Here is a 14,787-nt window from a genome sequence, read left to right on the forward strand (position 1 = left end):
GCCCGGCGCCATCTTGGGCCGCGCCAGGCGCGCACGCACAAAATGGCGGCGCCGCGTGTTGCCTGGGCCTGCAGCGTCCCCGTCCCTGTCCCCGCAACAAAGGGCGTCAGCTCCCTCCTCCTCACTCCCGCATTAAACTGCTCTTCGCCGCCTCTCGCTGTTGCCTGTTCAGTCATGCCGCAGCCTGTGGCGCGCGGCTGGCTCAGGCTCTCCTGGAGTAGACTGTTAACAGTCGACTATAATAACTATAAAAGCCAAATCATTTCTCTCGCTCTATGAAACGCGCAGTAAATCCACCCATGAAACCTCATAGTCACTATAATATCGCTGCCTAGACGCGATTTTTAACTCATAGCCGTGTAGATGATTTGCTAAGCTTCACGTCTGTAATGCACGTTACAGTACAGATGAGGTGTATTTACTGTTTGCTCTGTGTTATCAGCCTTGTTTTCCTCTCAGGGCTCTCCTTGCTGCTGCTACAGGGTTTAACGCTGTGGTTTTGGGGATTTATTGCAGCGTAATTGTGTCGCTTTGTTTAGTTTTAGGGTCCCTGCAGCGTCGAGAGAGTTGTGGAGGTGCTGAGAGGTTGAGTTTTAAGCTGGAGGTGGCAGAAGGTGTGAGGGTGTAGTAACTGAGCAGTGTCTGTGTTAGGGCATGAGTTTTTCTGGCTCAGGTTCACTACAATGAGCTTGAATAGGTGTCAGTGTCTCTCCTCAGAGGCAGGTGAGGTTGGAAAATTGGGAGTCTCCAGGGAGCTAAACATGGGAATGAAATGGTGAAAGGATTAAAGGACAGACTCAGTCTACCCCCAGTGTTCTCCTCCCGTCGATGTCTCTCACAACTGGTGTGTCCCAGAGAGGAAATACTGCCTGTTCCACGTGGATTTTGCTGTGTCGGTGCCTTTAAAGTCACTTTTATTGCTTCTGGGCAAACCCAGTTGAGCCGTAGTGAAGTGTGCCAGGGTAACCTGACTGGAGCTGAGGCATTAAGTGATGTTCAAACCTTTGTGTTCTGAGTATGTTGCAGGGGCTCAGAGCAGGAATTGCTGTGCTGCCACTGCCCTGTGTTTTTAGTCAGAACTAATAACCATGTGTTTAAAATCTGGGTGAGCTTGAGCAGTTGTGATTGGTGAGTAGGTGAGTTGTAGAGCTAACCCACAGCCTAGAGCAGAGATTGTCTCTCCTAACTATTTCCATTGTTGTTTATCCTTTATTTTTGCTTATTTTGCCTTGACTCCGTGGCAGTCTCTCCCAGCTGAAGTCTTTGCAGAATAGAGTCAGTGCAGGGATAAATAACGTGGGAAAGGACTTCCCAAGGGTGTGTTCAGCTGTTCCAGGCCCAGGCTGGCAGCAGGGATTGTGTTCTGCTCTCTCCCAGTGTTTGTCCAGGCAGGCAGAGTTGGGATCTGCTTTTATCCCTTTTCCAGCTGCACTGGTTTGCAGGCTTGGCTGGAGTGATTCCTTCTGGGGATAGAGGAGGAATTCCAGGTGCTTTGGCCAGGGATGGGACTTGCAGCACGAGTGACCCCTGTGGAATGGTGTCATGGATTTCAACATTAGGTCACCTGCAAACAGAAGAAAACCAGAAGGAAAACAAGTCCAGAAATCCCCACTTGAATCCTCTTTTTTTTTTTTTCTTTTTTCACAGCTCCATAATGTGATTAAGCTCTGGAAAACTAGAGAAACTGTAAATTATGGAGTGCTGCCAATGCTTTCAGTGAGCTCCTGGCACTGTGCTGCAATTCCACAGCTCGATTTTCAGGGAAGCTCATGGGATTCAGGCATGGAAGGGGTGAAAAAAGGCTAATTACAGGCAAAGTTCCTGCTGGTAGTGATGATTTAGTGATCAGCTGTTTAATATGTGAGTTAAAGGGGAGGGGGGTTTTGTGGGTGGTTTGTAATCAGAGCTACCTGAATGGTATAACTGCCCAATTCCCAGCTGGGTTACAGGGCATTTCACACCTGTGTTTCCAGAAATGGTGGTTTTCATTCCTCAATCCTGGGAGGAGAAGGTGTAAGGAAGCAGCTGGAGACAACCTGATAGCTCAGAGGCATGGCTAGATCATCCCCTGTGTTCCTCCTTCCCCAGCTGGCACTGGAGCCCCCAGAGCTGCCAGGAAACAGCCTGGCTGAATTCCCTGCCATCCTGGGGCCCTGGAGGAGCCCACAGGGGCACTGGGACCTCATCACAGCACATTCCTGCCTGGTTTGCTGGAGCTGGGAAAGGGATGGTCCTGCTTTCCCTCCTAGGGAATCCCCAGCAGGGTCTGAGGTGCTGGTCCTGTCCCTCAGAGGGAGGAGTGGGAAAAGCTGCTCTTTTTCTTGGAGGAGTTGCTGAATTCGCGGCTGAGGGATGTGGAGTTAGCACAGGCTGCAGGTTGTGTACTGTGGGAGGTGAGGCTGCTCCTTTCCTTAGGAAAACAAGTGGGAATACCTAAGTTTGTAGGGATTTATGATTATCCACCCCCTAATGCTTTGCTTTGCTTATTATTAAGTGACTGATACTGTATTCCTGGGAGAAAGAACTGGATCTCAGGACTCACAGTCACCACAGACCCTCTCCCCATGGGATTCCCACCTCCTGCTCCCCAGATCATCCTACTGTGTGGCACTCCCTGCTCTGGGAGGAGGTGATTAACACCTCTGTAGGAATGTGCTTGGAGCTGTTAAAAATATCATCCCTGCAGTGTCACACTTTGGCTTTATTGTGCTCAGAGTCTGGAAAGAATTCCTTGGGAAGACACAAGCCTTCAGGACTTCCACCTGAATTCCAGGAGTGCCTGAGGAAGGGGAAGCTGAAGGGATCTGATGGGATTTTTGCTTAATGAATGCTAAACAAACCCAAGGTTAGGGGAAAAAAAGGCAGGAGAAAGAAGGGTCTTCCTTCTCTTTTCCACATGGAATCACAGGAGCCCAAGCTGGAATTTTTAAAGCACTTAAAATTCCTAGAGTTGGAAGAACAAAAAGCAGGAAAAGAAAACCCTAAGGACAACAAAAACAGATGGGAGGAACTCCAGTTGGAAGTGAGCTGTGTGTGAATCCTCTAGGGGAGCTAAGCTTGGAATGCTGCAGGTGCTTGGAGTTTGGGCTGCAGAGGATTTCCTGGTGGGAATGTTGGGGATTGACATAACCCAGCAGAGCTTGTCTGGAAAATGCACCTGAGTATGGGAAGACTGAGCCATTCTGATTTTTTTCCAAGCTTTTTGACTCCTAACAGCCCCGAGAGAGGCTTAGGAGGTATGTGGGGGCAAGATCCTCCATCCTGCTTTCCTCTTGTCCTTCCCAGTGTCAGCCCTGTGTTTGGACACAACTCCTCCTGCCCAGCCCAGACATTACCTTGTGTTTTCCTCCAAAGAAAGCACAGGCTTAGTTTGGCTTTTAGTCCTCCTTCAACCCTGCTTGACCTAACATTGATTTTTTCAGAGAGTTCAGGCTTCCTGTGGCTAAACGAATCCATGAACTCACCTCTGTGCAGGATTTGCTTGGGGAGATAGTGATGGATTTAGCTTCACTTTGTTCATTTACACTTTAATTAGTTCTCCATGCCCTTTGCAGTGTTCAGATATTGAGCAGCTCTGGTTTAGGACAAAATCTTACCCATTTTTGAGCCCAAAAAAATGGCCTTGGGTTGTTTCCTGCTCAGTTTTTGGGGTTGTTGCTCTTGCTCTTGGGATGGATACTAAAACCTGCTTTACCTTATAAGTTGTGTTCCCTCCCCCTGTGTTGTGCCTTAGGGAATTGTAGTCAGCTCAGAGGTGGTTTCAGTTGTGTGAAGTGATTTAAGCAGGATGAGATTTTTGGGGTGAGTAAATGAAGTTCTGACTGGTTGGGATAGAATTCCCATCAAATTAGTGATGTCGAGGTTGAAGAGATGTTAGGAAGATAAACCAAGGGATTTTAGGTATGAAGTTGGTATTCCACTGTTAGTGTGCTTGGTCAGGATTGATGCCAGTTTGGCTTTGTTTAGGGATAGAAATGGAATTCTGAATGTTAAATTTTCTCCAGTGCCTTGAAATAAAGAATCTCTTGGTGTGATTGAGGCATGTGACAAGCTAAGCATTATTAACCTGATTAAAAAACACAAATACACAAGTGGAAACTGCTCATTGGGTCTTGCCAGCATCAGAGGAGATTCCCAGTAAGTCTCAGGGCAGGTGGGAGGTTCTTCCAGAGCAGTGCTGGAGTGTGGGGTTTGGTTCCTGGGGAAGCACAGAGCCTCCAGGTGTGCAGGCAGCCTCACTAGGGCTGTGAGCTGCAAGGGTGGCAGTTCCAAAGGGAGAGGAATCTCCAAAGAGGTCCCCAAATTCAGGCAATTCCAAGTCCTGGAAGGCATTCTAAAACAGCTCAGTCAGTGGGCATAGCAGGCTCACCAGGGTCTCTCCTGATTTCCCACAGTCCCTGCGTGGTAGGGCAAATGATTTGGAGTTTCCTGGTTCTGCAGTTCCTTAGGGGATGATGCTCAGTGGAGTTTCCTGGTGCTGCAGTTCCTTAGGAGATGTTCAATGAGTTCTGGTGCTGCAGTTCCTTGGAGGATGATGCTCAATGGAGTTCTAGTGCTACAATTCCTTAGGAGATGATGCTGAGTGGAGTTCTAGTGCTACAGTTCCGTAGGAGATGATGCTCAGTGGAGTTCTAGTGTTACAGTTCCTTAGGGGATGATGCTCAGTGGAGTTTCCTGGTGCTACAATCCCTCAGGAGATGCTCAATGGAGTTCTAGTGCTACAATCTCTCAGGAGATGCTGCTCAGTGGATCCAGTTGCACTTTGCTGTTAAATCCAGGCATAAAGAGCAAATCGAGTCCCTTAGTGCCGAGTCAAATCAAGTTGGCTGAACCTGTTGGGCTTTGCTAGACTCCAATCTTGACCTGCATATGTAGTAAAACCAAAAAAAAAAGTGCACAACCTTATCTTTTTTTAATTGCTAGTTTCAGTTTTGGCAGTAGATTTTTCTCCTGGAGTTCTGAAATATTCTTCATCCTGTTCTTTTTCTATTAAGGTTAATGTTGAAGAAGGAAAATGCGGAAGTCGCCATTTGTCAAGTTTTGTAAATGAGAATTATTTGAAGCTCAGGAATAAGTGAAGCTGAAATTTGAAAGAAAGAGAAAGTGAATGCATGCTAATTATCAGACCAGAAGTCCCACTTGTAGAATATTGAGCAATTTGTGTGGAGTGGGGAAGATGAAAGAAGTCAGAATTTGAAACGGAAGAATGAAGAAAAGGAATAAAAATGAAGTTAAGCTCAGAAGTAATCTGGAATCTGAAAGCACTACGCTAAGTAATTACTAGTCTGTTTATGTGTCCCTGTATATTTTGCTAAACATGCATGCATTATCTGTTTAACAGCCAAGTACATGCAGGGTAAAGCCTTCCAGGAAAAAAAAAACCTCCTTAAAAAGCCTCGGCAGTGCTCGTGCCACCTGCCCGGACACATAGCTAGCACTGTTTGCCATTGATCTCACTGCAGCTTGTTTGCAGCCCCCAGGGGAAGGAGGAATTGGGTACAAATTTAGGCTCTCAATGTCTGCGTGCAGGAATCCCGTTCTGCTTCCAGAAGCGGAAGTGCTCATGGGTCTGGGAAGTCTGGGAGGCACAGCCCTGCGAGATCGCGCTCTAAGGAGGACTCCAGGCGCTCCAGGTCCAAATCTAGATCCAGGTCTGAATCCAGGTGAGTTCCCTTCTTCTACCTCTTCCTCCTCTTTGCAGCTCAGCTGGGCATGGCACACATGGAGCCAGAGAGTCATAGGGTGTCAAGGGGTTGGAATGGACCTCAGATCATCCAGTCCCTGGGCAGGGACACCTCCCACCAGAGCAGGTTGCTCAAGGCTCATCCAACCTGGCTGTGAACACTGCCAGGGTTGGGGCAGCCACAGCCTCCCTGGGCAGCCTGTGCCAGTGTCTCACCACCCTCACAGCAAACACTTCTGTCTCATATCTCACCTAAATTTCCCTCTTTCAATTTATCCCCATTACGTCTTGTCCTGTCACTGCAGTTCCTAACCAAGAGTCTCTCCAGCTTCCCTGGAGCCCCTCCAGAGATTCAGATTAGATGTTAGGAAAAATATTTTCCCTGTGAGGGTATTCAGGCACTGGAATATTGCCCTGGGAGGTGGTGGAGTCACCATCCCTGGAGGTGTTTAAGAGGTGTCTGGATCTGACACTGGAGGATATGGTTTAGGCTTCTAGCAGTGACAGGTTAAGGTTCGGACTTGATGATTTTTGAGGTCTCCTCTAACCTTGATGATTCTATGATACTGGAAGGTTGCTATGAAGTCTCCACCCAACCTTCTCCAGTCCAGTTTAGTACAGTTCTGCTCCCAGAGTGATCCCAGGTTGATCTGTGGACATGGAATGCAAAGGGGCATGTGGGGTTTCAGGGTTTGCAAGGCTAAACTATGTCAAGTTAGGATTTCAGGGCCTGGAAAGCTAAAGCACATCAAGTTAGGGTTTCATAGAGAAGTGGGAATTTCAGTCTGTCCTTTTACATCCATCCTAATTCAACTTGGAAATGAACAGGCTAGGAAGTTTCAAGTACTGGCTTTCCAAGCTCCCAGAAGTTGTTATGGAGAAGGTAACTCGGTGTGTTTGTAAGTAGCAGCAGAGGAACACTATGAATGTTTCAGGGTTTGGGAAGCTGAACCAGATCAGAGTTAGATGTTTTGGGGAGGGAGGATGGTACCCCTAGGAGGTACCGTGCTGTCAGCAATCACCCTTGGTGGAAAACACTACCAAATTCTGTGTTTGGGTCTCCTGGCAAGATCAGAGGGATCAGTCTGAGAGGCCTTGGTGAGGAGGAAAATAGTTGGGGAGCTCTGGCAGCAGCAGCAGGAGGTGCTGTGTGTCCTTCAGGCACAGCCACCAGTGCCAGATGGTGCCCCTGCCAGTCCGTGTAGTGCAGGGACAAATGTGTCACATCATGTGAGGCAGTGCTGGGTAGGGCAGTGCCACTGTAGGGTATTGAATTGGAGTGACCTCTGGAAGGAGTGGGAGGTGGATAGCAACAGCTCAGTAAAGGTCCAGGCCCAGATCCTGCTCTGGGCTCAGACCACATTCTCAGGGGATTTGAAATCCTCACGCAGAGGGTGGAGACTGCAAAACACCTGTGAGGAAGCTTTTAATGTGCTTTTCCAAGCACTTTTTACTTCCCAAGTGCCCAGGCCAGACACCAGCCCAGCATGTCCTTCTGCTCCCCTGTCCATAACCTCAGGGGTTCCACACCCTATGGCTTGAAATTCCCTTGGCAACTGACTTTGTACTTACTGGTGACCAAGAGGAGATGTTGGTGACCACCACAGCTCCCTGAGCATTTAACAGCTGTCTGGAAGGTGCTTCCAGCTGGAAATCCTGGAATTACGTAGCAGAGTTAGTGTGTTCCTGAGCAGATTTGGGTGGAATTGTGTCAAGGCACATAATTAGAAACAACCTTAATCTGCCTTCAGTGCTGGCACTTGCTGCCTCTCCCCAGGGAAACAAGCACCCTGGGGGAGCCTGCAGATGTCCTGGGAGTTTCTGTTGCAAATGTGGGGTTGAGTTAAAGGGTTAGGAATGAAATTTGGCTTTGGGAGCCACTGTGTGTCCTGGGGTTTGTCCTCAGTTAGGGGATGGATACACTTTATTTACAAATCTACTTTTGTTGAACTTTTCAGCTCTTCCATCTCTCTGGCACTTGCAGTATCAGTTCTGAGTTGGCCTTAATTCTGTTTGTTTTCTCTATCAGTGGCCACAAATTTAAATACTTATGTTTTTTTTTCTATACCAGTGCATGTGTGGAGCTGCAGTTTTTGGGTTTTTTTTTTACTGTTACTATTTCTCTCCTCCCACCTTCAGGGAGGTTCTCTCTTTCCTTGCCTTTGCCCCAGGTCATGTTTGCTTTCTAAGTAACAACAAGTGTTGTCATAGGACATGTTGAATCAATTTCTCCTGGACATCCATATGTACTTCAGGTTGAGGAAGACAGAGCTTAGCTGCTTCACTCCTGAGGCTGAAGGTGTTTTTGAGGAGATCATTTTGCAGTTTGTTTGTGTGTTGACACTCAGTGAGGAATCCTGACTGGGGAAGAAGCTGTTAAATGCTTAGAAGTAAAACCAGCTGAGGCTCAGAGCTTCACTCCTGCCAGCACAGTGGTGATGGTGCAAATGACATTGAACACACAAACAAGAGCCTGAAAACCAGCAGTTCCTGACTTTGAATGTTAAACTGTTCATTGCACTTGTGAGCCTTGCAGGGATTTTCCTTTGGAGTGGTGTGGAATGCAGGGTCAGGGGTAGCATTCCAGTGGCAGTGCCTGCCCAGCTTTTCAGCTAACACATCTGGCTGCATTGGGAGATTATGGGATAAGGGCTGGAAATGCTGCAGAAGCTCCTGTGCACAGAATTTGTGCTGCCAGAGACCAGTGCTGGGAGAATCAAGCAGTGAGTAGCTGCACCTGTGCCTGAAAAACCTTCAGGTGTGAGTGTTGAGGAAGAGCTGGTAGTGAATAACTGCTGGAGCACCAGCAGGGAAATAAGCCACTGCAGCTGGATTTCTTCTGCACCTTGTGCTGTTTCAGGGGGCTTGGACTTTAACAGGTGTATTTGCTTCTCAGTGTCCCCCAAAGCAGTGCCACTGGGTGCCACCTAAGTCATGTTTACTCCTGTTCCCTTGAGAACAAAAGCACTGCCTGTTTTTCCTTGAATACTGTGAATATTCCAAGCAATCCTGTGTCAAACCAGGATGGCCTTGGTAGGGAGAGCTAACAGCTGGATAAAACCAAGTAGAGGTTCTGCTCTGCAGCAGAAATGCTGTGAGAGCATCTGTAATAGTCTGATAGTAAAGTACTTAGGAGCAGTGGGTGAATGGTTAGAGCTCAGAAATGCTCTGAGCATCTGTAGTAATATGATAGTAAAGCTTTAGCACACAGTCCCTGGGAGCAGTGGGTAAACGGTTAGAGCTCAGAAATGCTCTGAGAGCATCTGTAGTAGTCTGATAGTAAAGCTTCAGCACACAGTCCTTGGGAGCAGTGACTGAGTGGTTAGAGCTGAGCCATGTGACACTGCAGCACTTGGGGACTTGGAGCTTGTCACACCTCTGTGTTTTTGCAGGGTTAACCCCCCAACCAACCCCTCCACTGTTGCTCTGTTTGCTCAGGTCTAGGTCAAGGAGGAGCTCCCGCAGACACTACACCAGGTCCCGCTCCCGTTCCCGCTCCCACAGGAGGTCCAGGAGCAGATCCTACAGTCGGGATTATCGGCGCCGCCACAGCCACAGCCACTCCCCCATGTCCACCCGCAGGAGGCACATTGGGAACAGGGTATGTGCTGGAGAGCATCACAGCCTGCAGTCCCTCTGTGCTCTGAGCAGTGCCCTGGGAAATGCAGAGCAATTCTGTGCATCTCTAGGTGTCCTGGTGTGTTTAGGGGTTGGAATGGAGCTTAGAGATCATCCAGCCCCAACCCCTGCCCTGGGCAGGGACACCTCCCACCAGAGCAGGTTGCTCAAGGCTCAGCCAACCTGGCTGTGAACACTGCCAGGGCTGGGGCAGCCACAGCCTCCCTGGGCAACCTGTGCCAGTGTCTCACCATCGTCACAACTTCTGCCTGATATCTCACAGTAACACAGCCCCAATCCGAGCCTCTGTGGAGCTCTGGCACAGCCTGTGCAATACCACTGCAAACTCAACCAATTCCCTTTCCTAACCTCTTTCTCCCTTCCTCTAGGCAAATCCCGACCCCAACTGTTGCCTTGGTGTGTTTGGCTTGAGCCTGTACACCACAGAAAGAGACCTGAGAGAGGTGTTCTCCAAGTATGGCCCCATTGCTGATGTTTCCATCGTGTATGACCAGCAGAGCCGACGTTCCAGAGGCTTTGCCTTCGTCTACTTTGAGAACGTGGAGGATGCCAAGGAGGTAGGTTGAGGTGCACAGGTCTGGCATGTCTGCTGGGGTGTGTGTCCTGTCACAGGGGCTCAGGGCCTGAAGATTCCTTGGCACCTCATAATCCTGGAGTTTGTGCTGCAGAATGAGCGGGGAATTTTGGACTCACCCAGTATAGACTCTTGCACTGGAACTGGGGCTTATATCTTGCACAAATTCCACTGCTTAAAGCCTGCATTGTCTTCTTTTCCACATCTGCCATGAGGTTTCCATGTTGTGTTGGAGGTTTGGATGTAGGCAGGGAAAAAAACCAAACCACAACTGTTTTGGTTTGTGAGATTTTGTAAAGATTTGGTTTTGAGATCAACTAATGACTGCTATTATTATCTTCAGGGTTTGGAGGATGAACTTGAATCCCTCCTGGTGTTCTTTGAACTTTTACATGCTTTACTTTGTGGTGTGTGTTGGAATAGTGCTGTTCCTTTCAGGCTTTTAGAAATCACATTTTCAGTGGTTCCTGAAGCTTAAGTCTGGTTGGTCTGGAATGTCTTAGAGTTCATGTTATGTATCAGATGTGAGTGAGGCTCAGAACTGCCTCCAAGCTGAGCCTTTTTAGGGCTTCCTTGGACACTTAAGCAATGCTCAGAACTCTCTGTTGGTCCTGAAGCTCATCCCTAGAGCTGATGGTGTTCTCTGCCCATGCAGGCCAAGGAACGTGCCAATGGGATGGAGCTGGATGGCAGAAGGATCCGGGTGGACTTCTCCATAACAAAAAGACCTCACACACCTACTCCTGGAATCTACATGGGAAGACCCACTTAGTAAGTTTTATCCCTGGCTTTGAAGCCTTTAGAGAAGCAATTATTGGAGGAGTTGTGCTCTCAGTTGATGGTTTGGAGCTCACAAAGTGCATTTGTGTGTGCAGTGGCAGCTCACGCCGACGAGATTACTACGACAGAGGCTATGACAGAGGCTACGATGATCGTGACTACTACAGCAGGTCATACAGGTGAGGCTTGGTCACCCTGCACTGCTCCTGAAACTCTGTCTCTCAGCCAGTTCATCCCACAGATGTACTGCAAAATACCTCTGCACTCACTGCCATCCTGGAACCTCATTGTGAGATCCTCTCCAAAGTCACTGCTCAGTGCAGAACACACTGGGGAGGTTGAGAAATGCTTTGTGGCCTCAGTTAGTGCCTAGTGTTTCCTTAGTGTGTTCTCTGGTTTTTAGGAGGATCTTTGTTTGGTTCATCTGTTAGCACTGAAGTGGTGCAGAGCTCATGTTCTGCTTGGTGTGTGAAGGGAAATACAGTGGGTACAGGTGGGAATTGGCATGTTAAAACTTCTCAGAGCTGCAGGTGGATTCATTTTGCCTGGAAAATACCTGTAAACTGAAAAAAAACAATCCCCAAACCACAACTGGAGAAGACTTTAACCTTGATTTAGTCTCCTGATGTCAGTCTGGGGAGGTACCAGTGCAATCACTTGATGCTAAACACTGTAACATGTTTCTGGTCTGTTTAAGGAGAAGTTGTGGCACAGTTGTTGTTTCAACTTGTCTGTGAAGTGTTAAAATGTTTAGGGGTGGGATTTTTCCTGGAATCAGCATTTTTCCTCTGGGAAATGTAATGATGTTGCTGCTGTCAAAAATAACTAGCTCTAAGGGCTTGTCTGAAGTGGGTAAAGATGAACATCATGAGTAATTCAGCATTACCCAGTGCAGGAACCAATGTTCTCTCACCTTCACATCATTCCCTTACTCCTGAGGGTGCTCTGAAGTCTGATGAGCTTTTTGTCTGCTTTTGAAATGTCTTTAACACATTGTGCTTTTGTGTTCACAGAGGAGGAGGTGGTGGTGGAGGAGGAGGCTGGAGAGCTGTGCAGGACAGAGATCAGTTCTACAGGTATTGATTGGATTAGCAGAACTAGACAAGGAAACAGAGTTTGGAAGTGCTGGATTGGAGAGTTGGGGGTGGCTTGGACAAGTAATTCACATGAAGAAGGTTGGTTAGGCTTGTTGGGATGCTCCTGGCTGGAAACTGCAGTCACAGCTAGGCAAACTGTGAGTGCAAGAAGGTTATTGTTGGTGTTTGATCCAAAGTAGTATTGGTGATAAAAAAGAAGAGAACTCAGGTCTTTGCTGGGTCCTGTGTTTGTCAGCTTTCCCCAGTGCCTTGCCAGGCTGGGGTGGGTGAGAGGGCTGCCACAATGCTGCTGCAGGTTCTAACCAAGGTTGTCTGTGTGTCCTTTGCCAGGAGGAGGTCACCGTCCCCCTACTACAGCCGAGGGGGCTACAGGTCCCGCTCCAGGTCTCGCTCCTACTCCCCTCGTAAGTACTTGTGCAGTCTGCGTGGTTTGGCTTGGAAAGGCCTTAAATCCCATCTCATCCCACCAGCCCAGGGTGCTCCAGGCATCATCCAGCCTGACCTGGAACACTCCCAGGGATGATACAGCCACAGCTGCTCTGGGCAACCTGTGCCAGTGACTCCACACCCTCCCAGGGAGGAATTCCTTCCCAATATCCATCTGTCTCTGTCCTCTGGCAGTGGGAAGCCATTGCCTAGGCCTGGCCTAGCCATAGAGCTCACATCTCTAAATTTCCCCTTTCTTTCCCTGAACCTCTCTGGAGCTTTTTTGTCCCTAAAACTTGTTGGACTTGTGTTTGGATATCTTTGATTGACCCTCAGTTCCCTTTGATGTTGTACTGAACAACCTTGAGGGCACAGCAGATACTTGGTTTGGACCAAATAAAGTAGATAACAGCCCTTGTTTGGAGCCTGAAGGACCATTCCTGCATCCACCACGGAGCTTGATCCCCTCCAGGCCCTCAGGCTCTGGAATAGGCTGCAGGATTTGAGGGGTGGCAGTGAGTTCTTTCAATCCTTGAAGCCTCACAGTGTGTTTTGTGGCTGGTTGTGTTTCAGGTCGCTATTAAAGCCTGTGACCCAGAGGAGTTTGCAGCCACAGCCTTGGAGTGGAGAGTGCAAGTTTGTGGGCAATATTTTCTATGGTCTCTTGTGTTGAAACACGTGACAGTGCCTAGTGACTAGGTGACTTAGACACCTTTCTGAGGACAGACTCTGTGGTGGTCAATGCTGTCTCATCCTGCATAATTGTGTAGTTTGGTGCTTTGTTTCCAGTTGTGCTTGGAGAGGACTGTGTTTTTTGCATGTTATTTTTTTAGGCTCCACTTTGACTCCCCAAAGGTTTCTATTGTAAAGACAAAAACTGTTCAGTTAGTTTTTTCTACTGATTCCAAGTTATTCCCAAGATCCAAACCTGTGTAAAATCCTTTCCAAAAGTGACCGAATAAAAGGAAAACAAGTTTGGTTTTTGCTTTTCCTAATTCCTTTTGCCAAGAAAACAAACCCCTAGGATTTAGCCCTCCCAGCTGCTGCTGCATGGAGAGGAGGTGGCCAACAGGTGGCTTAGGGATTTACACATCATCCAGAGCTATGGAAAAACTTCCCTGGTTTTCCTGTCCAGAGGCTACATTGGGCTCGTGGCAGGAATTACTTTGCAGTAATGTCCCAGCCAGGCTCACCTGGTGGCTGCTGTTGTCACATTCTTTGGAATCTCACATGGCTCCTGTACTGAGAGTGTCCACACTCCTTGTCCCAGGTCCCTGCTCATGGTGAGCACTGCAGGCCATGCTGTGTTGTGGATCAGGGAGTTGTTTAGCTTAGAAAAGCCCTCTACTACCATCAAGTCCAGCTGTTCCCCTAACACAAGCCACCACTGACCATGTCCCCATCCTGCAGGTGCCAGGTCTGGACAGCCCTTTCCATGGGGAAATATTCCCTAATAGCCAACCTAAACCTTCCCTGGGGCAGCTTGAGGTGTGTCCTCTCATCCTGACCCCACCTTGCTGCACTTCCTGCCAGGGAGTTGCAGAGAGCAGAAGGAGGTCCCTCTGAACCTCGTTTTTTCCAGGCCTGAGCCCCCACACCTTCCTCAGCTGCTCCTGCCCCTTACCAACTCCGTTCCCTTCCCTGCACACACTCAGCCCCTCAGTGTCTTTGCTGGTAGGACTCAGCTCCTGATGCAAACAAGCCTTACCAAGAGGAGTTGGTTGCTGTCTCCATAGGGGGCACCTTGCTGAGCTGCAGCCCAAAATCCATGTTCAAGCTGTTCCTAAGGCTTGGGAAGCAGCTGCTGTGTCACTGCCAGGTGGGAGCCTTGCAGCCAGCACTTCCTGCTGCTGAATCATTCCAAGGGCACTGGATGAGCCCTGGCTCAGATGCTCCTGGATGTAGTGTTGCCCTGTGACAGGCTCTGCAGCATGGGATGTGTTGGGAAGCACTGCTGGGTGTCCTGGGGCTCTGCCAGGCAGGAATTAATCCATGGAGCAAGGGGGAAAGCAGCCCCTGACCTTGGCAGTGATCCCACGGGGGGAGGGAGGGATCCTCTGCCACAGCAGCATGTGCTGGGTGGGTGCGACAGGCTCTGCCCTTTCCCAACCTGATTTCCCATCAGGAATAGGACAAAGCAAAGCATGTGGAGGGGAAAAGGGAAAGCAGGAGCTGTTTGTGCCATTGGCCTTTGCAGGTGGAGTTTCCTCTGGGGCAGTTCCAGCTTATCCCAGCACAGGAGATTATCTAGTTCCTGTTGCATCTCCATGTTCCCTGGGTATGAGGACAATCCCTGGAGGGAGGGAGCATCAGGATGGTTGTGGGGTCAGTGTGGTCAGGAAAACAACACTGGAAGTGGCCCCAAAGGTGTTTCACAAACACAGATTCATGGAAGCTGGGTCTGGAGAGGGCCTGGAACCAGCAGCCCTCACACAGGCACTGCAGCAGCTCTCCATGGAAATTCAGGAGGCCCTAAAATTCCCATTTTCCCTAGCAACTCCTGAATTCAGGTTCAAGTGGTTTGTTTTGCCTCCGACGTTTGGGCTCCAGCAGATCTATCCCACACAAGGTGCTCCCATCCTTCTGGA

At 48.9% G+C, this 14,787-nt stretch overlaps 1 protein-coding gene across 2 annotated transcripts; it reads left to right on the top strand.

Moving 5' to 3' along the window:
• Window positions 1-4,994: 4,994 nt before the first annotated feature.
• TRA2B (transformer 2 beta homolog (Drosophila)) lies at window positions 4,995-13,147 on the top strand. Of its 2 annotated transcripts, XM_009077378.1 has the most exons (9): window positions 4,995-5,273; window positions 5,530-5,663; window positions 9,122-9,284; window positions 9,691-9,879; window positions 10,552-10,667; window positions 10,772-10,855; window positions 11,690-11,752; window positions 12,104-12,177; window positions 12,773-13,147. In XM_009077378.1, exons 3-9 carry the CDS (start codon window positions 9,252-9,254, stop codon window positions 12,781-12,783), a joined length of 570 nt encoding a protein of 189 aa, XP_009075626.1. In that variant the 5' UTR covers window positions 4,995-5,273; window positions 5,530-5,663; window positions 9,122-9,251; the 3' UTR covers window positions 12,784-13,147. The 2 variants fall into 2 exon arrangements, with proteins under 2 accessions (XP_009075626.1, XP_009075625.1); XM_009077377.1 differs by having other exon boundaries at window positions 5,000-5,663; window positions 12,773-13,144.
• The last annotated feature ends 1,640 nt before the right edge of the window (window positions 13,148-14,787 follow it).

The sequence above is a fragment of the Acanthisitta chloris genome, unplaced genomic scaffold (genome assembly GCF_000695815.1).
Source record: "Acanthisitta chloris isolate BGI_N310 unplaced genomic scaffold, ASM69581v1 scaffold4586, whole genome shotgun sequence".
Taxonomy (NCBI): domain Eukaryota; kingdom Metazoa; phylum Chordata; class Aves; order Passeriformes; family Acanthisittidae; genus Acanthisitta; species Acanthisitta chloris.